At 56.3% G+C, this 27,827-nt stretch overlaps 3 protein-coding genes across 11 annotated transcripts in view; 2 read left to right on the forward strand and 1 right to left on the reverse strand.

The window, feature by feature from the left end:
- SETD5 (SET domain containing 5) overlaps window positions 1-7,984 on the forward strand; it is a 68,921-nt gene extending 60,937 nt beyond the window's left edge. For 3 of the 4 annotated variants that reach the window (XM_054215835.1, XM_054215836.1, XM_054215834.1), the window contains 3 exons: window positions 2,170-2,303; window positions 5,411-5,484; window positions 5,677-7,984. In XM_054215835.1, the coding sequence (XP_054071810.1) occupies window positions 2,170-2,303; window positions 5,411-5,484; window positions 5,677-6,276 (808 nt within the window). In that variant the 3' untranslated portion in view covers window positions 6,277-7,984. Of the gene's footprint in view, window positions 1-924; window positions 1,026-2,169; window positions 2,304-5,410; window positions 5,485-5,676 lie in introns of those variants that run through there. The other variant, XR_008468642.1, reaches the window with a different exon arrangement.
- Window positions 7,985-9,274: 1,290 nt separating this feature from the next.
- LHFPL4 (LHFPL tetraspan subfamily member 4) lies at window positions 9,275-22,106 on the reverse strand. Of its 5 annotated transcripts, XM_054216570.1 has the most exons (5): window positions 21,681-22,106; window positions 11,574-11,810; window positions 11,337-11,353; window positions 10,391-10,539; window positions 9,275-9,851 (listed from the first exon to the last, which is right to left on the reverse strand). In XM_054216570.1, exons 1-5 carry the CDS (start codon window positions 22,084-22,086, stop codon window positions 9,635-9,637), a joined length of 1,026 nt encoding a protein of 341 aa, XP_054072545.1. In that variant the 5' UTR covers window positions 22,087-22,106; the 3' UTR covers window positions 9,275-9,634. The 5 variants fall into 5 exon arrangements, with proteins under 5 accessions (XP_054072545.1, XP_054072547.1, XP_054072546.1 ...); XM_054216572.1 differs by lacking the exon at window positions 9,275-9,851 and having other exon boundaries at window positions 10,412-10,730; XM_054216571.1 differs by lacking the exon at window positions 9,275-9,851 and having other exon boundaries at window positions 10,412-11,093.
- A 1,667-nt stretch (window positions 22,107-23,773) lies between these two features.
- MTMR14 (myotubularin related protein 14) overlaps window positions 23,774-27,827 on the forward strand; it is a 33,192-nt gene continuing 29,138 nt past the window's right edge. For both annotated transcript variants that reach the window (XM_054216595.1, XM_054216596.1), the window contains exons 1-2: window positions 23,774-23,928; window positions 24,009-24,154. In XM_054216595.1, the coding sequence (XP_054072570.1) occupies window positions 23,806-23,928; window positions 24,009-24,154 (269 nt within the window). In that variant the 5' untranslated portion in view covers window positions 23,774-23,805. The remainder of the gene's footprint in view (window positions 23,929-24,008; window positions 24,155-27,827) is intronic.

Raw genomic sequence — 27,827 nt, forward strand, 5'->3', positions numbered from 1 at the left:
ATGTAATGGCAGGCGGATGGCAAGGGAAGAGATGCTAAGCAATGCTGAAGGCAGTGAGAAGTATGAAGTCTGTGTTGAAAGTGCTTGAGAAATACTGGTCTGGGTGAATTTGCAGGAGTAATAAGATCTGTTTCCTTCCCTTTTCCATCACTTTTCCAGCGGAGCTTAATAGACATAAGTTGTCTTGTACCTTTCTGACAGTACTCTGTCTACCAGATGAGCTTCTGCCAGATGTTGGGACTGGCCACAGCTGAGACAGTCAGCTGATGATTAGTTTACAGTCATTATTTTATAAACAAATATTATTCTGTGCAAGCGTCGATATCCCGTGCCACTTCCTTCTGCCTGCAATAGAGTGAGAGGAAAAAAATGAATGAAAAAAACCTAGTTCGGGGTGAGGTGTCAGCATGGCAACCTCGCTCGAGTACCGCGTTTTATATTCTGTGAGCTTCATCTGCTGCTCCTCAGCAGGTGCTCTGCCTTCACTATCTCACGTGGTTTCATGAGTAAGTATGGTGTGGGAATAAAGATCGTATTGTTATGGGACACTGGATATAAAGTTGAAACCATGCTGATAACGTTTTGAAATGGGTTTAAGCAGTATTTCCTGCCTTTTAAATTCTTGTTGTTCTGTGGTGTAATGGGCAAGGCTAACAAATGTACAGTCACCTACTTTTAAAAAATATATTAGAAACTGCATGTTACTGAGTTAAAGTTGTGACCTAATTTCATCTTTAACTCTGAGTGCTTACATTTCAGATACATTTCCAGACATTCACAGTAATTTAATATTAGGGACAGAAGAAAATGGTGGGAACTAAAATTACGTGCCTTAATTTTTAGAGTTGTCCAGATTTTTGCTGAATTCTACAATATTTGCCAATAGCTTTCATTTAAAAAAAATTAAGTTTCTGTCTCTTTCAGTTGCCAAGATACAGCCATCACAATGTAAACAGATGTGCTGCTGCCCAGTAAACCCAGCCTTGCAGAAAACTGTCTCCAGCAAAACAATAGCAGCAACGAAGGTGTGAATTCACCCCCTCACCCCATTCACCTCCATGAGGTGTGAACTCTGGCCCCTTCTCCCTTCTGCTTCATTGAGGGGTGAACTTCAATGTCTGGGCTATTTATTTAAAAAAAAAAGAAAAAGACAAGCTAATGTAAAGCACAGTTTTTAATATATCTTAAAAAAAAAAAAAACCAAATCTGTTAATACGGTGTTAAGCTGCATACTTCTATGATATGCAGTACGTTTAATATTATACTAAATATTTAAATTCGGGCATTTTTAAGGCGCGTTTACTTCAGTGTCTAGGGTAAAGGTATTGGGAATCCCTGATGAAGGTGCTACTGTCTTATAGGTTGAAACTCATATTTCTAAAGAGATTTGGATGGTCCTGTGTGTGCATGGTAGATTTGAATATTCACCCGGGGGCCTGGGGGTTGTCGGTGGCTCTGTTTTTCTTCTACACGTTGGCTTTAGGAAAGCCACTTCACCTCTGTTTTTCACCCTCAGACTAGACACTGGTAACATATAATGGAACGAGATCTAGCACCAATCTTGAGTGGAGAGTTTTCACATTACAAAATAAACGGGACAAAGTAGCATTAATGGGTAAAATGGCCCAAGCTAGCTCTGCTCCAGGAACGTTGCATTATCTGACTGTACTATCTTGAAGGTATTGGGTTTGCTTCTTTTTAGTTTGCATAAATGTAATCTATGCAAAATAACTGCATCTAATTTTAAAACAATACCAGGATTTTCAAAATGCTGTTGAATCTCGAAACGATTTTTCTGGAAGAAGGTGTCCTGTAATCTACTGAACTGGATGTTTACACCGTGTTTTTGATGAGTAAATTTTATTTCTGAGGGCAGTGCTATCATGGTAGCTGGTGACTGGCAACCTAAAATCCCACAGGAGGCTATTTAAATTGCAAAAGCAGTTCAGAAGTTTATTCCTCATCTGTCTAGAGAGCTGGTGGTCTCTGAACCCTCCCTTCTGTGGTGTAGAGGTTTGCGTTTGCGCTAACATCATACCAGTGAATTTAAGCAGAAACTAAACCTGTCCTGTGATTATACTGAGGACCCCACAGCCCCCTTGTGCGTTGGTCACGTTGCTCTCGGCTGCGTGATAGTGATGCTCAGCTGTTACCGGGTTTTTGTTGCAGGATGGTCCCGACGTCAGTGGAGAGGCTTCGAGAGGGCCGAGGCATGCTTGAGAAGGTGCTGCGAAGTGGTGCAAAGGTATCCCAGAGAAACGAATCCTCACCTACCTGTGACAGCGCTGTTGAGAGAGATGCAGGTAGGAAGATGGAACTTTGGAAGGCTTGGTTGGTGGGAAATGATGGGCTCAGATGACTTTGCAAACTTGCCTATGAAGTTAGTTTTACCTTCTTTAACATTATCAATGCCTTATAAGAGCCTTCTGCAAACCATACTTTCTTATTATTTATGTACTGCCTGGAAGACTTCCATGATTCTCCCGGATTTGGATTCAAGACCACCTGCGTCTTGGCTCTGTCAGGGACAGCTTCTTTGTCCTTGGACAGACGGGTTAAGCAGCATTGCCTCAATTGCCCCTATGTACTGGGGATGAAAGTGCTATCATTCGATAATTCTAGTTGGCTGAACATCCAGATGAATGTGTTATCGCACTGAAATGCAGGCTTTAGGCAGTGCTAAGAACTAATTTAGCTTCCAAGCCTTACTTCAGCTCTTTTTGAAGTTCCTTGATTCCTTGAGTTATGATATTTGTCAGTTTTGTGGAATGTACCTCCGTGCTGAGAGGAATTCGGTTCTGTGTTGATGTTCCTTTCTTCTCTGAATAAAGCATTGTCCTCGCCAAGTAGGATGCAGAGTCAGTGAGTATTTGTAACCTGAGCTGAAATTGCAACCCTCTTATCTATCTGTGGTCTGAAGGTGAGATGTGGCTTTCTGTGAGATGGACAGATCGCTTCATCATTGCCTAATTTCTCAGCTGTGAAATGGAGTTATTTTCCTTTTATTTATTTTGCAGTCTGTGTTGAACCTGGTTATTTTCCCCTAACAGATAGTGCCCTCAGAACCCTGATCACACTCAGGACTTATAGCAATGGATCATCATATTTAAATAAATAACTTAGTCTGTGTGTTGCTGTCAGTCCCTGCTTCCTCATAGCCGAGAACTGTTGTTAGAGACTCATGGTTTAAAGTCTTTTTGTCTCCTTCATCCTAGCACAGCAAAGTATTTTTTTCTTATTTTGCAAATTCTGGCAATTTCTTCAGTAGTTTGTTTAGATTCTGCAAGCCACCTTCCCTCCCCCAGTTGCTGATCCGCTTCTTAGTGAAACAAGTGAGTGGCTGAGTCCCTGCCGTTCCTGGTATCACCTGTAGGAGTTGTGAAGATACACGTTTACTTGATGCTGTAATGAGTAATAACATGAGGGGAACTAAAAACCCCAGACATGGGGGGTTTGTTGATGGGTCATGTAGGAATGAAATAGGATTTGTGTGCATGCCACACTTGTGAGAATTGCAGCTGCTCTCAGTTAAAGCTGGCACTTCGTATATGCTTTAGGTTGACACAGGCCAGTACCGCGGTTCTTTCAGGTCTTCCTTGTGCAGGTATTAAGAAATGAGTGTTGAAATGTTGGCTTTATCTTTTTAAGTTTACATAAATTCAGGAAGGTTATAGTTTATTTACCCTTTGCCGTTTAGAATCTTTTGATAGTCTTTAACTTGTCAGGTTTTTTTCTGTGAACCGGCACTGCCAGTAAATTGTGCAGCCCTTGCTTGTGTGCCTGGTCTTTTAAGACACCATTTCTTCCAAAACTCTTTAGATTTCTTCTGATTCTTGTGCTCTACTTCTGTTAACCATGACAGTCTCCTGGATTGAGCAGTTAGTCTGTCCTGTGTGTGACTGCTTAACAAAACATGCCTCGAATTTCCAAGGTTTGCCGTTCTGCAGTGCAGGACTCGGGACGTCACCTACAGCAAATAGCTACTTGGTGCATCGTGTGTCATTTCAGAAAATGGAAGGTAGCACAGGACACAGCTGGGAGCTTCGTGCTCCAGTCTCTGCACAGGTCCTGTGCCCTGAGGAAGGAGGCTTCTGAGCCTCAACGGCAGACAAGACAACTCCATCCAGACTCCTGTTGAGCTCAGCCAACAACTGTGATGTAGCACAGAGAGAGGACAACCGCAGCAGAGCCATGGGCACTGCTGACACTGGTGCTCGTGCCAGTGCAGCTGATGCAAAGCCAGACCTGTCTGGCAGAAGTACAGAGCAGGCTGAGACAGTGTGTCCTGTTTCATGACTGAGACACATCTGTCATATAAATTTGATACTAATACCAACGCTGTTTCACCAAGGCATTTCAAACGCGGCCGCTGAGAATCCCTGAGATGCTGCAGATAAACAGCTCTGTCTCATTAGACTGCTACATAACTCTGATGTGAAATCTTCTAGTCCCACTGGTTTCACTCCTTCCTAAAGAGAGCATGATCGCCAGCTGAACCCCACGCTTACAGTAGTAGCAACTGAAAAATATACATGTGGTAAAGTGACTGGGTCGCTTGCAGTAAGTACTTCTTGTCTACCCCAGTTCAGGTTCAGTTATTTGGTAGGAGAAGCAGCTCACCCACTCTCTAAGATACAGGTGCTAGAAAGGCTTGCTCTGTCAATAAGAAGCTTATTCCTCTTGATCTCTCACATAAATAAGGTGGATCAGCGTGTGCTGTGCTGCTGGTGCCCTTCAAACTTCAAAGCATTTCTGTCAGCTTGGCCTGTTTCAAAAATAGGTATTCCTGAAGTCTAAGAGTAACTCCGTTCGGAGCAGCTCGGTTGACTTGTAAAGCATAATCCCCAGAGCAGCAGCAGGGGTGCTGTCAGCCTTGGCAGTGCGGGACCTCAGTCTTTGGCAGCGTCTGGATCTGCCTTTGAGGAAAACCTGCAGCAGGATCCTGCTGACAACTATCTAAGAAGGGGCACTTTTATCTCCCCTGCTGTAACTGTAGCCAGGTGGATTCCTATGACCGAGGCTGAGTGGACGATCACTGCGTCCTTAGAAACTGTCTTCAGCCTCTCGGATCCTTCTGCAGAGCCGAGGGAGCCCAGGCCGTGTGGTGCAGCCGCTCAGATAGGCTGGTCCAAGCAGATGAGCTTTGTGCTAAACCAGAGCGCGCTGGGGTAAGGGAAGCAGCCGTTCCTAACGTGTATGGCTGATTTACACATGGTAAGGTTTTTCAGTTGCCTCGAGCTAGGATTCTTCAGCTTCTGAAACGCTGGTGGCTGGAGAAGCTGCTCTTGCCTCGGCTGTAGCTGGATGGAGAACAAGGCAGCTGGGTTTTGTGCAGGTGTGTCATTGGAGAGGGAAGCGCTGTGCCCTTAGTCCGGAGCGTGGGGGTTAACGTCTTACCTGTACATTGCAGACACAGCAGAAGGAGACACTCCAGATGCCCACAAAGGACCAGCAGTTTACAGTCCTTCTCGATACAGCTACCAGGTAAATCATTTCATATATTATCTGCCCATTCTGAAATAAAGCTTTTAACGGGATTAGGGGAGAAACTGGGTTTGGCTGCCAGTTATTCCCAGTCCCGCCACACTAAGCACCTTTGGCATGAGAAGAAGGTGGGAAACGGGGAAGTCGGTCTGACATATCTTCTTTTTTTTTTTTCCCCACCGCTTCATTCAGCTCCTGCAGTCTGACAGTCCCCAGGCAGAATCGCAGACCCTTCTCCAGCAGAGTTCCTCCCCCTACAGAGGACACCTTACCCCGTCTCCCGGATACAGCTATCGAGCAGCAGCACAGAGGACAGCACACAGCCTCTCTCACGGTTCCTCGGAAACATCCCTCTCCTCCACCTCTTACTCCAGCCCTGCCCACACGGTCTCCACAGACTCCTCTGCCCTGTTTGCAGGGAATTCGGGGTATTACAGCAGCCAGCAGCACTCTGGCGGCGTCAGCGGCAGCCTCCTGAAGAAGAGCTGCCCTGCTGCTGCCAGCCCAGCACAGCAGACGGCTGTGGACTCTCTTTCCTCCGAGTCGGGCTCCCAGCCCTGCACAGGCGCGTCGGGCTCCACCTCTGCTCCCCAAAGTGCTAGGTCACTACAGTCAGACTTGCGGACTATCAGCCTACCGAATTCTGGGCAGTCTGTTCTCTACCAGGGCTCCCGGGGGGCAGTGATTTCCAATGCACAACACTATCCGCACCGCGGGGGAAGCAGTGTCCATCAGTACAGACTTCAGCAGCTTCAAGGTTCTGGAGTAAAGACTCAAACGGGACTTTCCTAGGGCTGTCTGGACTCCAGGAGGACAAAACTGCCCATAGCTCCTTCCAGTCACCTCTGGAAGCGGCTCCTGGGCCAGTGTTGGGAGCTTGCACCTGATGCTGGGGTGCCAGGGGTCAGAGGCTGAGGTCTGAAATGCACGGGTGAGATTTGTGAGCAGTATTGGCCTCTGGCCTTGCAGGAGAACGCAGATTTCTCTGAGGCAGAGACTGTAGCAAAGCTGTTCCCTGATGCATGGGTACATTGCAAAAAAAAAAAGAAAAAAAAAAAAAAAGAAAAAGAAAAAAAAAATTAAGAAAAAAAAAAAAGCAAATGGTTCAAGTGCAATGACTGTGGTGCAGCCTCTGTCTCTTGTCCGTGCCCATGGCCACAGTCACTCATGCAGTACGGACATCTTTTTGAATACGAAAGCAGTTAAAAGAAACATTGGGGGAAGTTGAACTCCAATCCCAAAGCTCTCTTTAAAGGTCAGGTTCTCAGTGCGTTCTGGGGAGGGCTTTAATCCGTTACGATCATTCCAGTCACAAGCAGACGAGCGCACACGGCTGCCTTTGGGCCTGGGTCACGACTGCCGCGGTCGGAGCTTTTTCCAGGACAACAAGAGTCTCCGCAAATGTGAACTAGCAGGGGGTGGGGGGGTCGGTTGGAGTGTGTGTGCCTGTTGCTGCAGAGGATCTGGGATGCACTGTCGCGTGCTGCTCCGACGGGGCGCGATGGCCGCCTCCGTCGCAGGTCTGTGAACGGGAGAATTGCTGGGGCGGTGCTGCCACGTGCCACCGTGCCAGCGGGGGGGAATCTCTGGCTGCCGGTGAGCAGACACGCTGGGGGGTGACCGGGGGCCTGATTAAAGTAACGTGATGCTGCGGCGTGTGGGGGGGGCTGCCTGGCTGAGGAGCGGGGGGGGCTGCAGGGAGGTGGTGGTCGGGTGCTCGGTGGGGACCCCGGCCTGTGCGGGAATGTCTGTCCCCGCCGAGCGTGGCAGCGGAGCCAGCCCAGACACGGTGCGCTGTCTGTTCAATTCCATACGATTGCCAGCTTCTTTCTCACTTGTTTACTGTAATATCGGGCGTGTTTTTATTTATCTAATTTTATATTCAGTTATAACCATAGTAGGTTAGCTAATATACGACAGTTGTCATCCCTGGTGCTGCAGTGGAACTTCTCCTTTCTCTTGGATAACATAATGCTGTGAGTCTGTCTCCCCTGTCTTTTCAGATGCACAGTCTTCTTCCTTTTTTTAGGACTGTTACAGGTTTCTCTAATTCACAATTGAAATCAGGTGTTTGTTCAACCTAGGGGAGACTTTTAAAAATATTGAAACAAAGAGTAACTTTTCTCACACTGTCTGGCTGTGAGCGTGTTGGGATGGAACTTGTCACCCCGCAGTTGGGTGTCTGTATACTGTATAAAATAGGTGTAAACTTCACTCGGCTTAGCCCTGGGGGTGCAGCCTCCCCTTTCGTGCTCTGAACAGCACGGGGCAGGCGGGCTCTGCCCTGCCGGGTGGCAGGAGGAGGCCGGGGGGGCCCTGCCCAGAGGCTCCGGCACCTTTGGGCGCAGCAGGGGGGCAGGAGGGAGGGACCCTGGAAAGCTCTTGGAAAGGTGGGGGGCTTTAGCTTCTTACTCTAGTGGAGTTTTTACACCATGCTGTAACATTTGAACTTTCACAAGAGATGTAATAATTTTGATAATAAAAATACTTAACTTGAAAACCAGTATTTTCGAAAGTCCCTTTCTGTTTCCTTACCACCTTCAGCGCTGGTGCCCAGGTCGTGGGGGGAGGCAGGGGGGGTGTTTCTGTTGGTCTCTCTTCCCTGTCCCTGCAGGGTAAATGGAACCTTGCGGGAGCAGCCCTGCAGACCTCCCTTTTGCCAGAATTTCGGGTGAAGCCGGGGGCTGCTCCAGGAGCAGGAAAGGGAAATTCCCTGAGCTTCCTGGCTGGGGTTGTGAGGTTGTGGCTGCGCCGCTGCTCTTCTCGCTCAAGCTCATCTGGGGAGGAGATAAGGTGGCAGGTGTCCTGCTTCAGAACCTGGTTTCTGGTGCGCTGATGCCCAGGGCTTTTAGTTTTCATCCCGCTTGCCTTTTCCTTAGGCAGCCTGAGACGGGCTGAGCCTGCAGTGGCACACGCCGGGCCTGCCTCCAAGTGCTGATCCTCAACGTTGGTCCGAGGTGCCCAGCCCCTCCAGTGCTCCACCACCCTCCACGCGAAAGCGCTCCCCTGACGCCTCGTGGGACTCTGTGGGGTGGCTCGTCCTGTCCCTGTGCGTTCCCCAGAAGAGTCTGGCTCCGTCCCCTCTGTGCCTTCCCCCAAAGCAGCTGTGGGCGCCAACACGTTCTCCCCATCCCTCAGCCGCCCCTCCCTGCTGTGTTGCCTGCCCAGCGCTGCCCCGGGCCGTGAGCGTGTCCCGTTTGGGGAGGCCAGAGCTGGCCGAAGCTCTCCAGATGGCCAAGAGGTCCCCAGGCTGCCCTGGCGCTCACACAGCCTGCAAAGCTGTCCCCGCGCCTCTACCAGAGCGTGCCGTTGGACCGACGAGCCATGTGAGTTGTTTTTTCCATCAAGACACAGGAATTTGCTGATTTTCAGGAGGCTCCTACTGGGGTGTCACCCCATGAGGCGACAGACCGCCCGTGGTGCACTGTGGCTCTGCAACCCAGGGCGGGGGGACCCATGGAGGGGCAAAAGGGGACGGTCAAAACGCTCCTAGTGATAGAAAACCCCCCCCCACCCCACCTCCCGCCTTGCCACGGGGTGGGACAGACCCATTCCCTGGGGACTCGCGCTGCCAGTGTCCCCCTGCTTGTGGGTGGATGGAGGCTCAGCCCCACGGGGGGGCGCAGGGTGGGCTCCCCTCCCTCCCCACCCCACGTAGCCGTGCCATGGCCGGTGCCCACGCCAGGTCCTCCGACATCCCCCTTGCAAACCATCTTGTCCTCATCCACCGTGTCCGGAGGAGCCCGTCCCAGTTCCCCCCCACACCACAGGGCTCCGAGCTCGTCTGGTTTGAATTATATTTTTCAATAAGGTTTTGTGAAACACTGTATCAAACTTTGTACTAAAATACAGATATATTACAGCTACTGTATTCCTTTCTCCACTGATTTTCTTCGTTTGTTTTTCCAATTCAGCCGGCAGCAGCGCTCACAAGCTGGCAAGACCCGGGGGATGCGGGGGGCTCCCACCAGCCCCGCTCCGGGGAGGACACGGGCGCTGCCGGAGGAACGCTGGCACCGCCGGGCTTGTGGCTGGCAGCGGCCGTTGGCAGAAGGAGCGCCGGTGCCGTCCCAAGTGACTTTGGCTCCCGGCAGGTGTTTGGGCTGGGTCCTGTCCCTCACCGCCGCCCCGCGGGGCCTCAGGGCACCACTTACCGGCTCCCGCCAGCCCCGGCTCCCCGGGCTGGGTGGTGGTTCCTGCGGAGCCCTTCATTGCCGTCCCCCAGCAGCCTCCCTGCGCTGTGGCCCTGCCTGGGTGCCTGCGGATGGGCAGCGGCTCCTCTGCCCAGGGCTGCCCGTCCTGGGGCCACGGTCCCGCTCCGCTCCCTGCGCCCAGCTCGGCCCCGCTCCCAGCCCTGCCGGGACCCCCTGCAAACAGCCCCCGGCTACTTGCACTGAGACCGGGCCAGTGCTGAGGACTTTATTGCATTGCAAGGGCTGTGGTGACCGGAGCCCCCCCGCGAGCCGGCACCCGGGGAAGCCCACACACGCCGGTGTGGCCAGCAGAGCCACAGCCGGGCTGCAGCCGCCCGTGCCGGGGAGGGTGCCGGGGTTGTCGGTGCTGGCTGTTGGGTGCTGTGTGTGTGTGATTGAAGCTGGGTCGTGCTCGGAGGCTGCTGGGCTCAGCACCACCCCGGGCCATCGCCATGTGCCAGCGAGGCGCAGGCAGGGGACAGGGACAGGATGCCAGGGTCGGCACGGGAGAGCCTGGGTGTCCCCCCCTGCCCCGGCCATGCCGTGTGGCGGGGAGAGCCTTGCCGTCACCAGTGGAGATAAAGCACCGTATGGGGATGGGGAGGGAAGGCGTTTGGCAACAGCCCGCGGCTGGCTCGGGGAGGGGGCTGGCGGGGGGGGTCCTCCTGCGCCCGCCTCGGGGGGGTTTTGCATGTTCAGCTGCTCCCACTTACCAGGGCTTACATTCAGCGGCAGCGCGAGTCGGGTGTCCCAGCAGCCGGTGGCAGCGAGGCCCCTGTGGTCCCCAGCCATGCGCCGGAAAACACCACATCCTGGGGCCAGGCTCCCGGGGTGGGGGCCAGGGGGCTCGAGTCACTTTACCCTGTTTAGAGAATATGAATTTACACGTAAAAGTAGGGGTTGGGCCCCGTCCTGGCCACCGGGTCCCCCAGCTGTGGAGACAGGATCACGGAGCTGTACAAAATGGGAGCGGGGAGGGGGCCGGGGCCCGGAGCAGCCGGCGCGGGGCGTCGCTGGGCGCGCGTTCAGGTGGGATTCTGCGGGTCAGGAGTCCTGGGGATGTAGAAATCTGTTAAAAACTCTGAGACTGTTTTTTCCTCGAAGCAAAACCGCAGTTGGACGCTGTTCTCAAACGAAGCGGGTTTGGGGCATCCTCCCCCGGCGGTGGCGGCCCGCGGGCAGTGGGGGGTGCGGAGCTGGTGGGGTGCGTGGGATGGCGGTGCCGGCGTGGACATGGAGGTGACGGTGGATGCGGCGGGCGGCTGGCACGTCCCCAGCGTGGGCGGTGGGGCCCAGGGGGCGGCACGGGACACTGCGTGGCCGCTGGCAGCAGACGAAGGGCAGGACGGGGAGGGAGCGCCCAGGCTGCCGGCCGCGGGAAGAGGATCCTGTTGCGGGCGCTTGGCCTTATATCCTCTGCGGGGAGAGCACAGCAGGTCGGGGACAGTGTTGGGCAGGACTCACTGCGCCATCGTGCCACCAGCATGTGCCATGCACGTGCCTGTCCCCATCCCTGCTGCCTCCCTGTCCCTGCTGCCTCCCTTCCCGCACAGCCAGGGTCCCCCCAGCCCACCCCATGAGGGGCCACCCAGCACAGTCACACCCCGACACGCCACACAGTCAGGGCCGGGGGACGGGATGGTGACACTCAGGACTTACCGCGGTGCCGACAAAATCTGTGAAAACAGAAGAGAGTGCGTCAGGCAGGGCGGGCGCCCGGCAGCCCACTCCCACCCTGCCCGACCTGCCTCACTTTGCAGGTGGTGGTTAAGCCCGTGGGACCCTCGCCCGGCTGCAGGCTGCCGGAGGGGCTGAGATCCCTGGGCTTTTCCCACCCGGGACCCCCCCCAGGGCCACGGCGTGGGGCCCCGGGACCCCTGGCAGCGCAGCGCTCACCTTTGCTCTCTGTCTTGAGCTCCTCGTGCAGCAGGTCGTTTTGCCGGTTGCCGAGGACGAAGGCCAGGAAGGAAAGGATGAGGGCGTTGAGGATGCCGATGATGGCCAGGATGTAAGCCCAGCGCACGGAGCAGTCGCCCAGGGAGTACTTCCCTGTCTTCTCCCCGCACATATCCCGTATGGTCTCTGCATCCCAGCCGTCGGGAAAGATCATGCAGCCCAGCACCAGGCAGAGCGCTGCAGGGGCGAGAGGAGGGAGAAGCATCAGGGGGACACTCCGGGGTGCCAGTGCCGGGTGCTGAGACCCCCCTGTCAGTGCACAAGCGTCTGCCTTGACCCCATGACAGCCAGGCAGCGCAACGGGTGACGGCGGGAGTCCCCAGGGGGCTACATTTGCACGTGGCTGCCCCAAACCTGCCCCAGGCACAAACGTGGATATCAGGGGCTCGGTTTCTTCGAGCGGCAACCACGGGATCAGCGGTTTCCCACGGGCTTTCCTCATCACCACAGGCTCCCTGCGCGTGGGCAGGAGCTGCCGGTGGGCTGCAGGCAGGGGTGCTGCCTGCCAAGAGGGTTGTCGTCGTCCCGGGGAGCACCCACATCCCACCACCTCGCGTCACGCCCAGCGGGCTCGCCTGCTCAGCCTGCCTCCATCCCGCACGCTCCCGCACGCAGGGAGACATCCGGGAGCACCAGGGTGAACGGGAAGGGAAATGCCGAGACAAAGCCTGTGACTGCCAAGGTAAGGAGGCGACGCTTTTTCTGACTACAGCCAGTACAACAGCTCCTCGTCCCGCATCAGCTGGGAAGGCTAAAAATATTAATGCCTTTGTAGAGCAGCTGGGATGCGCTGTGAGTATTTTTGTCCTGGGTTAGGAAAGAACCGAGAGAGGCTTGTGCCCACATGAGTGACAAAGTGCCTCCCCGTCCCTCATTGCTGGAGGGACAGCAAACACCCGGCCAGGCGCCAGTGCTGCCGCGGTGGTCTCGGGGGGGGGCTGAGGTGAGCTTTTAACGGCTCTCGGTAGGGAGAGAAGTCCTAGGAGGGGGGGAAAGGGAGCGCAGGGCTGGCACAGGGCATCACACGGGGGCTCGGCACGGCCCCTGCATCCTGATGAGCTCTCCCTGGGAAAGGGCAGGGACGCCCTCGGCAGCCGCACACCAGCACGTATACCACCTGCCAGCTGCTGCCTGGCCTCTGCCTCCTCCCCCCACACTGCCCATTTGATTGGAAAAAGCATCTTTACGGACAGAGGGGAGCTCTGCGACCTGATTTATGACCATACGCAGCCCGGCACCGCGTGGCTGTGGAGCGCGGTGCACGCGTGAGGTGCCGGCATCTCCGGCACGTCGTCACCAGGTACACCCAGCCGAGCACGGCCGGGTCTGCGGGAACTCCCTGTCCGCTGGGACCAGACCAACCCCAAACCATCCCTTCTGGAAAGAAACATACAATCAGCACTGACGCCATGCGTTGCACAGTAGATGGTGAGCAGCAACCTTGGGCACCTCCGAGCTAGATGCCATTGAATTCAGACGAGTGCCTGAATTAAAGGCGAGGGGGAGAGCAGCAGACCTACGGCAGGGACTCTCCCTGGGAAAGCGGAGGTGCCGAGAGGATTTTAGGACCCCACTGGTGCAGTGCAGCCGTGGAAAAAAGCTACAGTGCTCCGTGGCCATCCCCGGCGAGGGGGTGGTTTTGGCCCCGCAGCACTTGGTCAGGCTGACACGACCCAGGCTGGAAACAGGCAGGGCTGGAACGGCTCTGCCGAAATGGATGAGGAGGAGAAAAGAGCGCAGTGAGGCCGGAGGAAAGCACGGCCAGCGGCAAGGCGAGCACCCCCACTGCCCGGGTGGGCAGCAGCCCTCCCAGCAACAGCCCCTCTTGGCCCAGGGCTGCAGGAGAAGGCAAATTTAAATAAACAAAAAAATAATCAGCTGCCAATTTTATCTCCACCAGCAGGGGCTCGGCCGGGCTCCTGGCTTTTGCGCATGGCCCTGGGGCAGCCCTTTGGAGGAGCAGAAGAGCAGCCCCTGGGTCTTTTCCTGGGCTCCGCAAGCATCAGTATTTCCTCTGCGTTTCAAGAGTTTATTTGGGATCTGGGTGGATGCGGCTGCCTGGGTAAAGCAGGAGGTCGCCGAGAGCTCGCTGCTCTGCAAACACCTCAGCTGCAGGGGTGAGGGTCCCCCAGGACATCAGCAGGTCCCAAACATGGCAGGACAGGGCAGTGACACAGGAGGCAGTGGATTAACGTGCTGGAGGGCTACGGCACTCGTGGAGGACACAAGAGATGGCATTTAAGGCGAAAGCAGAGAGCGGCTCAAAAAGGTATGGGAAAAACACACAGCACGTGAGCCACAGGTGCAGCAGGTTGTCACAACACAGCCACGGGGGACAGGCAGCGGTGGCCACTGCCAGGACCACTGGGGCTGGCTCTACCCTGCGTCTGCCTGCCCTGGTCCCTCCTGTCCCCCTGTGCCCATTCTGCGCTGGCACCGGGGCGAGGGCAGCCTGTGCCCTGGCCCGTGGAGCAGCTCAAGGAGCTCGGCCCCAGATCTCACAGCCCCCGTTTGCCAGAGAGAATTAAAGTACAAATTCACTACCAGGGCAAAGGAGCACTCCCGAGCCACCGCATGTGCCCGAGGGCGACCGGCCTCTTCCCAGGAGCCCCTCTCTGCCATGCAGCTCCCCGGGCAGTGGCCATGGTGGGGCCTGGCCACCAAAGGCGGCTCCTCTCCCAGCGAAGGGCGGCGCGGAGCTCTCCTCTTCCCATCTGTCCTACGCGTTCCCAGCAGCAAGCCGAGTCCTCTGCTCTGTCACAAGCAATTCCCTTTCCCGCGTATCCCCGGGCCACCCAGTGTCCTGGGAACACCCTCCCGTGCCTGCAGCAAGGAGCGACGCTGACGTGCAGAGGGAGAACGAGGAGGGGGATCCCCGCACGGCCAACAGACCCCAGCGCTGCCCTTTTCAACAAGCCCCTCGCAGCAGGTCCGAGGGGCGCGCAGACGGAGCTCCACCTGCCCGTCCCTCTGCCCCCAGCACCGATCTGCCACCACCTGCCTCCCAACGCCCCGAGGTCCCTTGCAACCCTGCAGGAAAGTGTCGTTTTTTGTTTAAAACAGCCTATTTCCACGCCTTGCAACTGCATGAAAAGCACACCAAGTGATGACTCCTACAAGAGATGCTATTAAAAAGGAAAAAAAAAAAAAAAAAGAAAAACCCAACTCCCATCCATTTTGGTTTTAATTCCTGTTCTTCTGAGGGTGTGGTGCCAGTCCCCGAGGACAACCAGCTGCTTCGTCACACCCCACAGCTGTCATCCCTCCCCCAGGCCCTGGGCTCCAACTCCCTCTTCCAGAGTTTTCCCAGTTGGCCAGGCGGATTTGAGACGGGGCATTTTGGTGATCCCCGGGGCAGGGTGTACACGGAGGGAGGGTGACCCAGCTGAGGTTTGCAGGGCTGCCCGCGGGATGCTGCTGGGCCTCTGGCCCCAGGGGAACCAGCATTTCTCCACTTGGCTTTGCAGCTGGTTCACGGCTTCCCACTCCGTGGTGCTCCCTCGTCAGAGCCCCCTAGAAATGTAATGGGCATCTCAAGGGCTTTTGATATCCTGGCAGAAGAAATTAATTGAAGGGAATTCAGTGTTACGGCTCGGGCCGCAACACTGGAATGAGATTTTAGCAGAGAGAGAAGAGGAGGCTCCTCCTGGCAGGACAACGTCCCCCGGCAGCAGGTGCATTTAGCTGATCTGGACCGTCTGAGTAACCTCCGTGTTTGCCGAGTACCACGGTTATCCCAGCGCCGCCCCAGTCCTGTGCAGTTGTGCCTGAAGGATTCAAATCTGATTTTTTTTTAATCACTTCTTTTGCTGTCTAGTTTAGCCTGCAGGTTTGGGTGAAGGCTGGTTTTTACTGCTCTCGCCTGCCATGGGTGGAAGGCGCTAAGGACACGTGAAAGACATGGCCTCCCCCCAACCAGGGACGCGCAGAGCATCGCGCTGCCACAGGACACACGGGGGAGTGAAAACTGGAAAACGTGGGGGTAAGTGGGGGAAAACCAGCAACTGCTGGGTCCCAAAGGGGCTTGGGGACAGCGAGGCATTTGGCCCTGTGGGCAGCAGCGCCCCCTCCCTTGGGTTCAGCGAGCTGCCCGTCCCCTTCCCTTGTGCACATCACTCCCACCTCTGCCAGAGGTATTTTGGTGACCCCCCCCTGCCCTCATATCTACCTTGTGCCAAAGGGGAGGAAGCTCTAGGTACCCGCGGCCGCTCACCACAATGCTGTGCCATCAGCACATGGTGGGGTGCCCGCTGGAGATCCCCACCACGGTGCCCCTGGACACTGCACACCAGCCCCCCAACCTCCAGGAGAAGAGGGACAGTGCCCTGACTTTGGAGTCTGGGGTGGCTGCTGCTCACTAGGAAACCTCCTGAGAGCCGAGCACCAAAAGGAAAGGGAACAAAAAAATTTCCCCCCCCCCCTTCCTAAAAATAGAAATCCCTCAAAAATAAAGGAAAATTAAAGGCAGCGTGCTCGGGAGGGCTAGCATCGGCCATTTACACAGACACGAGCTCCCTTACGGCATTTTGTTCCACAGGCTGTTTACGAGCCAAAAAAGTCATCAGGATTCAGAATGGAGTTACGAGTGTGTATGAATCAGAACTGACAGTTACTTTATCTGGAACAAGAGTTAAGGGACGTAAGCCGCGGGACACGAGCGGCTCCGCAGTGCCCGGCTCGGTCCCTCACCGCGGGACGGCGGGGACGGCAGCCACCGCGGCCGGAGGGTTACGCTGCTTTCCCAAAGCTCAGGGCTGGGTGCTGCGGGGCACAAGGTGTTGGACAGACACGAGGTCTGTGCCGTGTCGCTGCTCCTGTCCCCAGTGTACAACAGGAGGGGCAGGGGAAGGAGAGGGGAAAATCTTCAGGAAAGCTTTTCTGGGGCCAGAAGCCGGCAATTCAGCAAATGCAAATTTTTTTAGAGAGATGTCGTCTTTTTGCTGTGAGGTCGGTGGGTGGAAGTTCATATCACCTGGAAGATCATATATTGGCACTATTTCTCCCTTGAGCAGAGAAAGCAGCTGGCCCAGTTACACTGCCTAGCTAGTTTGGAGCAGTGCTGCCTGTCTCTTATTTTTTCATCAAGAATTTCAGTGAATGACTTTTATGTCCACGAGAACAATTTTTTTTCGAAACCTCAAACTCTCTCCGAGAGGAGCTGGCTCTCCAGCCGAGCCCCAGTTGGGAAGACGAGCCCATCCTGACGTGGCTCAGCGGAGTCACCGCATGACCACCGGCACCAGGGAGCGTTTCGGGGCTGCGGTGTTTGTTCGGGCCAGACCCTGCTCTTCCACAAGGCTGCAGCCACACCGTCACACCGCGCGGCTCAGCCCTGATCGGATCAGCAGTTGGCAACGGCCTTCCTAACCGCTGCTCTCCTCGGACATGCTGAAACGATGCCGTGCAGCTGCACCACGTGAGGGGTCTCCGCTCAGATGGTGACAAACGCAGCTCAAGTACAGAAGATGAAGGCACTGAGGCTCTGCCTCTGCTCCCAGTTCACACGCTGGTGGGTGGGAAGAGCCCATTGGAAAGATGAGTGTAGCTCCGAAGGGGGTCTCCCAAAGGAGAAAGGGCTGAGATGGATACGCATTATCACATTCTCCGTCGGGGAAGGTGCCTGGACACAGCATAATTAACTCCAACTTGACACTGATAAAGACAAACCCCAGCCCCGTGGCCAATGACATGGCCTCAGGTGGAAAGGCACCGCACGTTGTGTGCCCAGATCTGGCCTAGGGGAGCTGGAAGGTGCCACCACACCACCTGCTGGACTTGAACTTGAAAGAAGTGGGTCTAGTGGGGAAACAACTTCAAACGCGGCCAGTCACTTTCTCCCTGCAAGAGGGACTGCACGCTCAGCTGGCTGCCTCTTTTGACCCTCAGTAGACTGAAGGTCTGCCTGAAGGCCCCCTAAAAACAGAGCCCTGGACCCACTCAGAGTGACTGTCCTCACAGACGGCACGTGGTGCGGTGCCACGCAGAGGCAGCTGGGGTCTCTCGCTCCAGCGTTAGTGCCGGACACCAGGACAAGTTTGTTCAAAGCTTGGACTCAACTCACAGGTTGACCACGTCTTGCGTTACAGCACAGAATAAGGGAATCGGAGGAAATGCTCAAGCTCCTGGGCAGCCACCTCAGTGTGTGGTGGTGGTGGTGTATTCCTGGGCTCTGGTCTCCAGCAGATGACTGCTACGTGGAACAGAGGCATCCCAGCCCAGCTGCCTTCTCGCTCCCGTACCAGCCCTCCATGGAGGGTGGATGAGAGGGATCACCCACGCAGCCCATTTCTCTTCAAGTAAGCATCATCCCGTGGGACTTTCTGAAGGAGCTTCTCCGCTAATTTTGAGGACTGGGGAGGCATCAGGGTGCTGTGAGTTATACAGTTGTTGACGTGCTCATGTTAAAGGACTGTTTCTGGTTTTATAACAGAAGGATTTAGCAAAATCTCCAGTTTTGCGTTATTGGGATTTTGAACAGGGCAGATGGCTACGTTTCTATTTGCGATAAAGCAGTCTCTCCTCTTAATTAGATCCAGTTTCCTCCTAGGGGGGCAGTGGCTTTTGAGCTGGGGCTTTCTGTGAAGCTCTAATTAAACCCTTCCTTGATTGTCGTCCACTAATTAGACATTGACGATTTAAACGTCTTTTTTTTTCAGAAAGAGATACTGAATTCCTGATCATCCTCCTCCCCGACTTTCCTGCTCTTGACTTTTCTCCTCTTTGAAGAGCCTGTTCATGCCCTCGCTCAGCAGCCCTGTATTCTGCACCGGCCATCCCACAGAGACTGGGTGGACCCACCTCTGGCCCATCTCTCTGCCTTTCATCTTGTTTTCATCACTGCCTTTCGTCACTGTGGTTTTCACCAGTGAGACCATGAAATTTTGGGCCTTGCTGTTGCTTCTGCCAGCGGTGCTTCAGCTAAAACCTCCCCCAGGCAGGAGGAACGCCTTTCTCTTCTCTGCTCCTCCAAGCCCTCTGCTATGGCACAACCCTCTGACGTCCCAGGTGGGTGACTCTCTGAACCTTGCCATCACACCGTGCTGGAGCCTGCATCGGGCCCCCGCCCTGCCCTACCCATGGGATTTGGCCCATGGTTTCCTCTTCATGGGACACGGCAGCTCCTTCTCCACGTGCAAGGTAACACATCCACCTGCGGCTGCCTCTGACATGCCCAGGGAAGTTCAGCCCTGCTTCATCCTCCCAGATGAGGTTCCCTCTTGCCATGTCCTGGCCCTCCCTGATGGCAACACCAGCCTCTCCTGCAGGACAGAAGCTGCCTTGTGCTGCCCCACCTCAGCACAGGGTGGATGGCCAGTCTCTGTGAATGCCGCCTCAGACTTTCCCCGACACAGAAAGGCCGCATAGCCCCACTGCTATGGGAGAGCTCCAAGCCAAGCCTGGGCCAGCTGGGTCCAGAAGAGACAACCCACGGCCCCAGCAAGCCACGCACTCGGGGTTCTCACAACCACAGTTGTGAGCAACACAAATGTAGCCACAAGGTGCAAAGTGTGAGCAGGGACAAGTCCCAGGGCAGGGGGAGGGGTACCCAGAGGTGACAGACGCAGGGTGCTGCCCTGACTGCCCCAGCCCTGAGCTGGGGGCAGGACAGGAGGCACCGGGGCTGCGTTTTGGTGCAGCATCCTCCACCACAGCTTCCTGTGCAGCAGCAGCACCGGCCGGGCGCTCCAAGCCACTTGATTAAGCTGCTGACAATCGGTAGGATTTAGGCTCTGAGCTTGCCTTAAACCGGTAAATCTTCGGGAGAGGGAAAATTAAAGATGAAGGAATTTCCCGATAAGCCAAGGCAACACCAGGTCTGGCTGTGGTCCTGATCTGGGTGAGGAGAGGTCAGGCTTTCCAGCCCAAGCCAGCTGCAAAGAAGAGAGCTGGGCCAGCTGCAAGCCCCTAGCATGGTGGGGGAGGAAGCCTTCTTCCCAGGAGGGCAGAGTGGGACGCTTTTATTAGGAATATGGGGGGCTCTGGGTCTTTCTGGTGGAAGCTCTGGGCCTATTCACACCTTCTATGAAGTGGGGAGTAACGCAATGTCTTTCCACATGTGGTAAAACTGGAGAGAGAATGAAGTGAAGGGTCTCACTACCGGGGGAAGCTCAGGGTCTCTTCTCGGGGTCTTTCTACCAGAAGGACAGACCCTCTGTGAGGACAGCTTGGAGGTCTGCATACAAGGGGATATTTGGGATCCTTATCAAGAAAAGCACCATGTCCCCTTCTTGGGAAAAGCCTGGGTTATTCCATGGTGTCCCTTTGAGGCGTGAGTCTATGAGAGTGTTGGGGTACACCTACAGTGGGGTTTCTTTTGTGGAGGGAGTAAAGGAGGATCTATAAAAAGGGCCACTTCTGGGGGAAATGACTGAGCCTGGAGTCACTTCTGAGGAGACATCCTCAGAAGGTAAATATATGGTGTCCCACTGGGAAGCGCTGTACTTGGGATGTTTTTATGCAGAGAGCTAGGGAAGGTCTGTCCTCAGAGCCCCTTGATGATGCTGGAGGGAGGGAGGAAGGCTGGGCACAACATCTCTTCAAGGGGGAACTGGAGGGTCCGTCTGTGCACAGGTCCGTTTACAGGGCTGGGAAGTTCCATGCATGGGCTCCTGCCAATGATGGGGTCCCTTCAGGGGCTAGGGGTTCCCCTAAAGTGGGCATCCCCTGCGGGCTGGGCTTGCTCAGGGATGCCCTTGGGGCTGGGTAGACAGAGAGACTGTGCTCCTCAGCTCCCACTGGCTTGAAGGGGACTACTCCCTGATGTGGGGTGTCCCAGGGGGTCTGGGTCCCTAGGGGGTTGGTCCCAGGTGTCCTAGGGCATCCTTGGGGCTGGTCCCTGCCTCTGTGGGACAGCTCTTGTTGTAGGGTGTCCCAAAGTTGGCCCCTGACTGGAGTGTACTGGGGTGCCCCGAGGCTGGTCCCTGGCCCAGGGTGCTCCAGGCTGTCCAGGTACCCCAGGGCTGTTCTGGGGTCTCCTGAGGAGAGTCCCTGATCCAGCTTTCCCACTGTGATCCAGGGAGCCCTGTGGTTCCCTGGGGTCAGGTCTTCCCTAGGGAGCCCCACATGCCAGTGTCCAGAGCTGGTGCCTGTTTCTGGTGCTCTGTCAGCTCTAGTGCCTGGCCTGGGTGTCCCAGGAAGCCCTGGTCCATCCTGAGGCTGGTTCCTGGCTGGGATGTCCAATGGATCCACAGTACTTGTGCCTAGCATAGCTTCCTTGAGCAACCCTGGTGTCCCCTGTGGCCAGGGCCCTGATACGGGTGCCTGGGGAGCCTTGGGGGCCAGTGCCCTGAGCTGGTGCCCATTCCTGGTGCTCTGTCAGCGCTAGTGCCTGGCATGGGTGTCCCGGGAGGCTTTGGGGCTGGTTCCTGGAACCATGGCTCTGCACCACTTGCACCCAGCCCAGCTTCCTTGAGCAACCCTAGTGTTGCCTGTGGCCATGGACCCCGATACCAGTGCCTAGGGAGCCCCGGGAGCCAGTAGCCAGAATAGGTGCCTGTTTCTGGTGCTCTGTCAGCGCTAGTGCCTGGCCTGGGTGTCCCAAGAAGCCCTGGGGCTGGTTCCTGGAACCATGGCCCCACACTGCTTGTACCCAGCCCAGCTTCCTTGAGCAACCCTGGTGTTCCCTGTAGCCACGGGCCCTGATAGCAATGCCTGGGGAGCCTCAGGGGCAAATGCCCTCAGCTGGTGCCCACTTCTGGTCCTCTGTCAGTGCTAGTGCCTGGCCTGGGTGTCCCAGGAAGCCTTGTGGCTGGTTCCTGGAACCATGTCCCCGCACCGCTTGCACCCAGCCCAGCTTCCTTGAGCAATCCTGGTGTTCCGTGTGGCCGGGGGTCCTGCCACCAGCGCCCGGGGCTCCCACACCCACCGCCCCACGTTTGACACTGCCATCCCAGCCAACCCCACGGTCCCCCACACCCGTCCCCCGCCCCAGAACCCAGAGAAGGCCGGTCGGGAGTGGGGGTGGGGGTGGGGGGGCGATGCCTGCCGGGGGTGGGTGGGGTGGTGGGGAGGGGTGGGGTGTGTGTGGGGGTGTGTGCCGGTGTGTACCTGCCAGCAGCTGCATCCAGGCGCAGATCTTGTAGACGGTGGCGGTGTTGCAGAAGAAGAAGAGGGCGAAGCAGGTGATGCAGCCCAGCGTCAGCACCATGGAGAGCAGCACGAAGAAGGCCGCCGCCTGGAAGGCGCCCGAGGGGATGGTGCTGAAGTCGGTGAAGGAGCCGCGGCACGACAGCTCCCGGCCCGCCAGCCCGCTGCCCACGCAGTAGTGGAACAGCCCGAAGTAACCGGGCTTGGGGGTGTTGACGCTGTCGCCCACCCAGTAGGGCTGGATGAAGACCACCACGTTGATGATGGCGAAGCAGATGGTGAAGATGGCCCAGAGCACGCCGATGGCCCGCGAGTTCCGCACGTAGTTGTCATGGTAGAGCTTGGAGGCTTCCTGCGAGGGCAGCATCCTGCCGGAGGGGGCGGGCGGGGCGGGGTAGGGGGGTTGGGGAGGGGGGACCGGGACGGCGGGGACCCCGCCCGGGTTTTGGGGGCGGGGTGGGGGAGGGGGGACGGGGACGGGACACACCGCGGCCTAGGCGCGCCCGCGGGCTGCCGGCCCCTGCGCCACCCGCGCCGCCATCTTGGCTGCCGCCTCTGCGCCCCGCGCGCGCCCCCGCCGCGCGCGAGCGCGGCCGCGCGCACTCCCCCCCCCCCCGGCCCCAGCCCCGACACTTCCCGTGTCCCCTCCCCTGTCCCCTCCGCCACTGCGGAGCACAGCCCAGACCGGCCGCCTTTGGCTCCGCCCCGAACGGGGCTCGGAGACGGGCTCGGCAGCGTTCGGACCGGTTCGGGCCGCCCCGGCTAGGTTCGGGCATCCTCGCCTCGGTTCGGGCCTCCCCGGCCCGGTTCGGGCAGCCCCGGCCCGGTTCGGAGCGGATGGTGGAGGTGGCGATGAGGCGGTGGCGGGCCCGCCCCGGTACCCCGGCAGGGCGTGGGCACGGCCCCCGTTGATGGCAGCAGGGACACGCGTGGGCACGTTTGCCCCAAGCGGGCCCGCAGGGACAGGGAGGGCGTTTATCCCCCCCCGGCCCCTCCGCGACGCTGGGGAGACCTGCGAGTTGGCCCCCCCGCGGCGGGCAGCGGGCCTTCCCGGCCCACTCGGTGGGGCCGGAGCATGTCGGTTGCCGCCAGCGCGGGGTGTGCAGGCACTGGGAGCAGCAGGGCTCGATCCCGCGCCTCCCGTGTGCCCCGACGGCACGCACACACGTGTGCCAGGTGAGGTATCGCAGGCTGTCAGCCTGAGGTGTGTGTATGCGGGCAGGTGTCACGCAAAATCCTCCTTCCTCCTGTCCCAGCAGCCTCACGCTGGACCCAAAACCACAGCGGGGACCAGACCATCTCGGGCCAGCTTTCTTCTCAAGGCCGCTAAGGTTAATGGCAGCCATCGCTGAACTTGGCCCTCTTGAAATGCTCCAGAGGCCTCACCCGCTTCCACATCTTGTTAAGGTTCGCGGCTGATTTGCGAATCAGACATGTGCAGATACACCCAAACTCTGTATTCCCCTGCACGAGCGGAGGAACTGGCTGCTCTGGAACAGGGGTGTCCGTTCACCCCGGTACAAACACTACGAGCTGTCCCTGTCCCTGCACCATGGCCCCGTCCTGCTCCCACCCCGGGCACACGAGCTGCTGCCACCACGGTGACTGGCATCGTGCGTGCGGCCACACCCCGACAGAGGCTTCTTTAATTAACACCCCTCCCGGGATTCTTTATGAAGAGCAGCCGTCAGAGCCGCTCAGCGGGGCCCGACAGCCTTTGCCCCGTCTCCCTGCGGGCCTAAACGTGGCTTATGCAAAGCCTCGGCCTCCCCCCAGCTCCGGTGCTGGCGAGCACGGCCCGCCCCCAGAGGCCGCCCCACGCCTGCCGAGCCTGGGCCGTGCCCAGCTCTTGCACCGGTGCCGGGTGCGGGAGGACGGAGCTGGGGGGTGCGTTCGGTTGCCCCGGAGCTGAACGGGGCGCAGCGAGAGGCGGGAGCGCGTCGCACCCCGATGACGCCAGCGGGCGCGGCGGAAGGGGCGCGCCGCCTGCGCGGCGGTGATTGGCCGGACGGGCGGAAGCGGCGGCGGCGGGCGGAAGTGGCGGGCGGGGCGGGGCCATGGGCTGGCGGCGGTGAGCGGCGCGGGCATGGCGGCGGCCCGCGGCTGCCCCCCGGCGGGCTCCGGGGACCGCGCCTTGGCCGAGTTGCTTTTGGAGTTCTCCCGAGCACAGTACCGCGCCAAGGACGGCGGCGGCGGCGCCGCCGCGAAGGTGAGGGGCCCGGTGGCCGGGACCGGGGGGGTTGGGGCCCGGTGGCCGTGCGGCGGGCGCTGACCGGTGACTGTCCTCAGGTGGAACGGATCGAGCGGCGGTGCCTGGAGCTCTTTGGCCGCGACTACCGGTACAGCGTGATCCCCAATGCGCACGGCGAGATCTGCGCCCACTACCCGCGGCACATCGTCCTCCTGGAGCGCGACGCCTGCGCCGGCCGCGACCCGTAAGGCCTCGGTCCCCTCCCGGTTCCCACCCCGCAGGGCTGACAGCCGGGGCGGCGGCTTCGCCTTTTGCCCCGGGGAGCTTCCGCACCTGCTGGCTGCCGCTCCGGGGCTCCCGCCGGCCGGGGGAAGCCCTGCCGGGCTGCGCTGCGGCTAATTATAGCCGGCGGTGTCAGCCGGGGGGTGCGCCGCTCCCGGGACAGCCCTCGCCGCCTGCCAGGGCTGCGCTTCGCTGCCGAGTTCCCGCGGGGCGCCTCCGGGCTCCCCCGGCCTCTGGGGCTCCCAAGCTGCTGAGCGAAGTCTGTAGCCTGGGGGGCGTAAAGCAAAGGGGGTGCTCCCGGGCAGCGCCAGCTCCGCTGCCCTCCAGTAGATCCTGACAACTGCTGTGCTGCGGCTCGCCCAGAGAGCTCATGGTTGGGAGCAGGACTGCGTGATGCTCTCCCTGTCTTCATGAAGTGCCTGTGGTCGTGCTGGAAGGCCTCTGATCAGGGAAATTTTAGTCTGGAAAGCATCTCAAGGGGGGTAATGGGGCCGGACAGATGAGGTAGCCTCGACAGAAATAATCTGCCTGCACCGTGGTACGTGTGTCAGTGGGCGCTGAGGTTTAGTGAGTGAACAGGAAGTGCTTGCTTGCATTTTAGTTGTGGTTTAGTGCAAATCTAAGCCAACATGTTTCTGGACTTTGACCCACAAGCTCAGAATCGTGTCAGTCTTGCTTCTGACTGCGCATTAGCTGCTCTGTGCGGCTCTAACAACGGCCTTTCATTTATGATTTTCTTTTCCAACAAAACATAATGCAATTTTGCAGTCTTAACTGGGTTTGTGGCAGAAGTACCACGTTCAAAAGGACGGTTGTCACCGGTTCCTTTCCAGCTGCTTTGCCTGAGGAAGGCAAACCGTCAGCTGGCATGTGGACCAGGTGCTGTAGGAGGGGGTCAGCCACAACTCATTGTCAGGTGGGAGAACTTCTGCTTAATGGTTAGATCAGATTAGAAAATATTAAACCCCTTGCTGCAAAAAAGGGGAAGCTGAAGTCTGAAGCTGTAAATGTAACTAGGAGTGTCTTTAGGGAAGAGAAACCAAATGCTTCTGCTTTTCCTGTTCTTGTGAGAGCAAAGAATGCCTAATTTTTCTGATGAGTATTCAAAACAAGTGTACTTACACTCAGGGCCCTGTTTTCTTCCGAGACTTTTGCAAGACAGCAGTGGCAATTGACATTTTAAATACCAATTCGTTCCAAGTCTTGATTTACTCTCCCAGGGAGTCACGGAAACAGACTACCCTTCATCATCCCTGTCCTCCTGATTTCTAAGTGATAATCTCTGCAAAAGTCGCAAAATAATTTTAGACAAATCCGGTTTTTAGTTGCATCATTGTACTCTGTGGAATAATTATGAAATAGAGACTGTTGCACTTCTTGTGTTACAGAACACAAGAACCTCTCCCAGTGAACGGGACGCTCCCTCTAGGACGGAGTGTCTTTGGCTGCCTTTCATCTTTCTAATGTTCTTAATCAGCTGGTAAGATCTCTTTGAAGTGTGCAGGGCACTTCACACTTCTGAGAATACCCAGGTTTTTTGGAAGCAGTTCTTGCTTGCTTGAACTCTGTGCTGCTCCATCGGTTCTGCTGTTACAGCTGCTTCTGAAGCCATGCAGAGAAACTGCAAAAAGTGGATATTTTTAACCCAGATCGGTTTCCTGATCCTGTTCGTTCTGTGGCTGGGCATCTGGGGAAGAAAGGATGTTGCTTCATCACACTTTGACAACAGTACTCTGAAATCCAGGCAGGTGCAGGAGGTAGTGGGAGGAATTTTATGTGTATTTTTGGCTGTCAACCAAGGCGCTGCTTGCGAGGAGCCACAGAAGGTATCAGGACGCGTCTGACAGCCGGGAGCACCTTCCCTGTGCTTGGAGAACTCTGACGTCCTCCCAGAAGGAGCAAGCAGATGCTGCAGGGAATGGAAACAGAGGGGTGCGCTCAGTTCTTTACTCGCTGTCTTAGAGTTACTGTGACTGCGCTTAATGAAAAATGCCTACATCTCAGGCACCGGCCGTGTCTTTGGTTTTACCTGATGATCCTGTCTGCACTCCAGACAAATATGATCACAGTTGCACGCAATCTAACAATGCAAGAGGAACGCTTTGGTTCCAGCGCTGTTATGGCTACCCAAAGGGAAGCATCTCTGCTTCAGGCCTGTATAAAATATACAGTTGACAAAACAGTTGCTTGCTCTTCTAGGAAGTGTTTCCCTTGTATTTAAACATCTGAATTCAGGTTTAGGGGCTGATTTAATGGAGAGGGCCGAGGGGATTAACACAGAGGTAAGGTTGCCCAGTAGTATCTTCTGGAAGACAAACTTCTGAAAACACAAGACACACCCAAAAGTCTAGAAAAGAGTTAAGATACACATCATTCCTTCCACCTCATTCTCTACCTTGTCCCAAGCAGCCTTAATGATGTTCTTTCACACTACTGTTGAAGAGTGCTCCGTGTTCCAAACCCTTTTCAGTGGATTTTACTCCTGTCTATGCTACGTTTAATTACTTGTCCCTGTAAGAGTGTTGCACCCGTTCCTCAGAGCAGCCTTTCCCCTCACTACAATCATCTCAGAACAACTATGTTTACTTACCGTGTTTATCTTCATTTCAGTGTTTATTCTAGCTTTACTGATGATGATTCTTGAGATGAGAAGGTCCGAGAGCCGTGTAGATAGCGGGGCGGATCTCTCTGGTGCCTGTGCAGGCTTCCCAGGGAACGGGGACAGACGCCTGGGAGAGGGGCTCATTCTTTGTGTCCCCAATGGGGTGCTGGGCTTCCCGCTTGCTCTGTGTCCCAGGTTCCTGCCAAGCTGCTCGGACTCATTCCCCAGTGCTGTGATGTCTCTCCAGGGAAGTGCAGTTGGTGTGCTGAGAGGTGAAACTTCTTGGCTTGTCTCAGCTCCTGGGGAGGCACTTCTGTAATTTCTGATCTTCCCGGCATTTTATTTTTTTGCTGAATCCCATCTTCTGGACTTGGAAGCAGTGCAGTGGAGCTATTCTTGTTTCTCTTTGTATTTGCAAAGGAAACACAAAGACAGCTGGAGCATAGTGCATGGATGTGTCTCTTAATTGCATGCATTCATTTAAAAATGACCCCACAACCGAATCTGTACGTCAGAATCTCTCAAAGTTTCAAAATAGTTTGGTACTGGGAATTATACATGAGGGCCTCTCTTCTCACTGCTCGCAGGCCATTCCTGCGGCATCTGTTACTCACGTGCTCTCTGAGGAGGGAAGCAGACTGCGGAGCGGAGCTCTTGGCTGTTGCAGTGACAGCGATGAGCGGAGTTCGAGTTGCGTTCATCGGGTGCCTGCACACAATCTCTCGTACTCTCTTAGCATTTTCCTGTCTTTGCACTTAGCACCCTCGCGTCCTCAACATTTAGATCGGATTAGCTTGGGTTCTTGTTCCTTAAATTCTGGTACATGCCAAAGCTCTTTGGAACTGGACAGCCGAAATAGTTATGAATGTGTTATGAAACTTAAGGAAAAATACTAAACCTTGACTATGAATTCTGTGAATTGAGTCCTTTTTTTATTAAAAAAAAAAAAAAGTAGGATTAGAAGGTCTTGGTTACTGTCTCCCTGTTTCCACTGACACCACCTTGTATAATCTTTTCCATAAACAGATCAATT

Source organism: Rissa tridactyla, chromosome 10 (assembly GCF_028500815.1).
Source record: "Rissa tridactyla isolate bRisTri1 chromosome 10, bRisTri1.patW.cur.20221130, whole genome shotgun sequence".
NCBI lineage: Eukaryota > Metazoa > Chordata > Aves > Charadriiformes > Laridae > Rissa > Rissa tridactyla.

Coding starts and splice junctions, on each gene's coding strand:
- LHFPL4 (XM_054216570.1), bottom strand. CDS start 22,086: ATGCTGCCCTCGCAGGAAGCCTCCAAGCTCTACCATGACAACTACGTG. Junction 11,811..21,680: donor CTGGATGCAGCTGCTGGCAG/GTACACACCGGC, acceptor TCGCCCCTGCAG/CGCTCTGCCTGGTGCTGGGC. Junction 9,852..10,390: donor GCCGCTGAATGTAAGCCCTG/GTAAGTGGGAGC, acceptor GGCTGTTTGCAG/GGGGTCCCGGCAGGGCTGGG.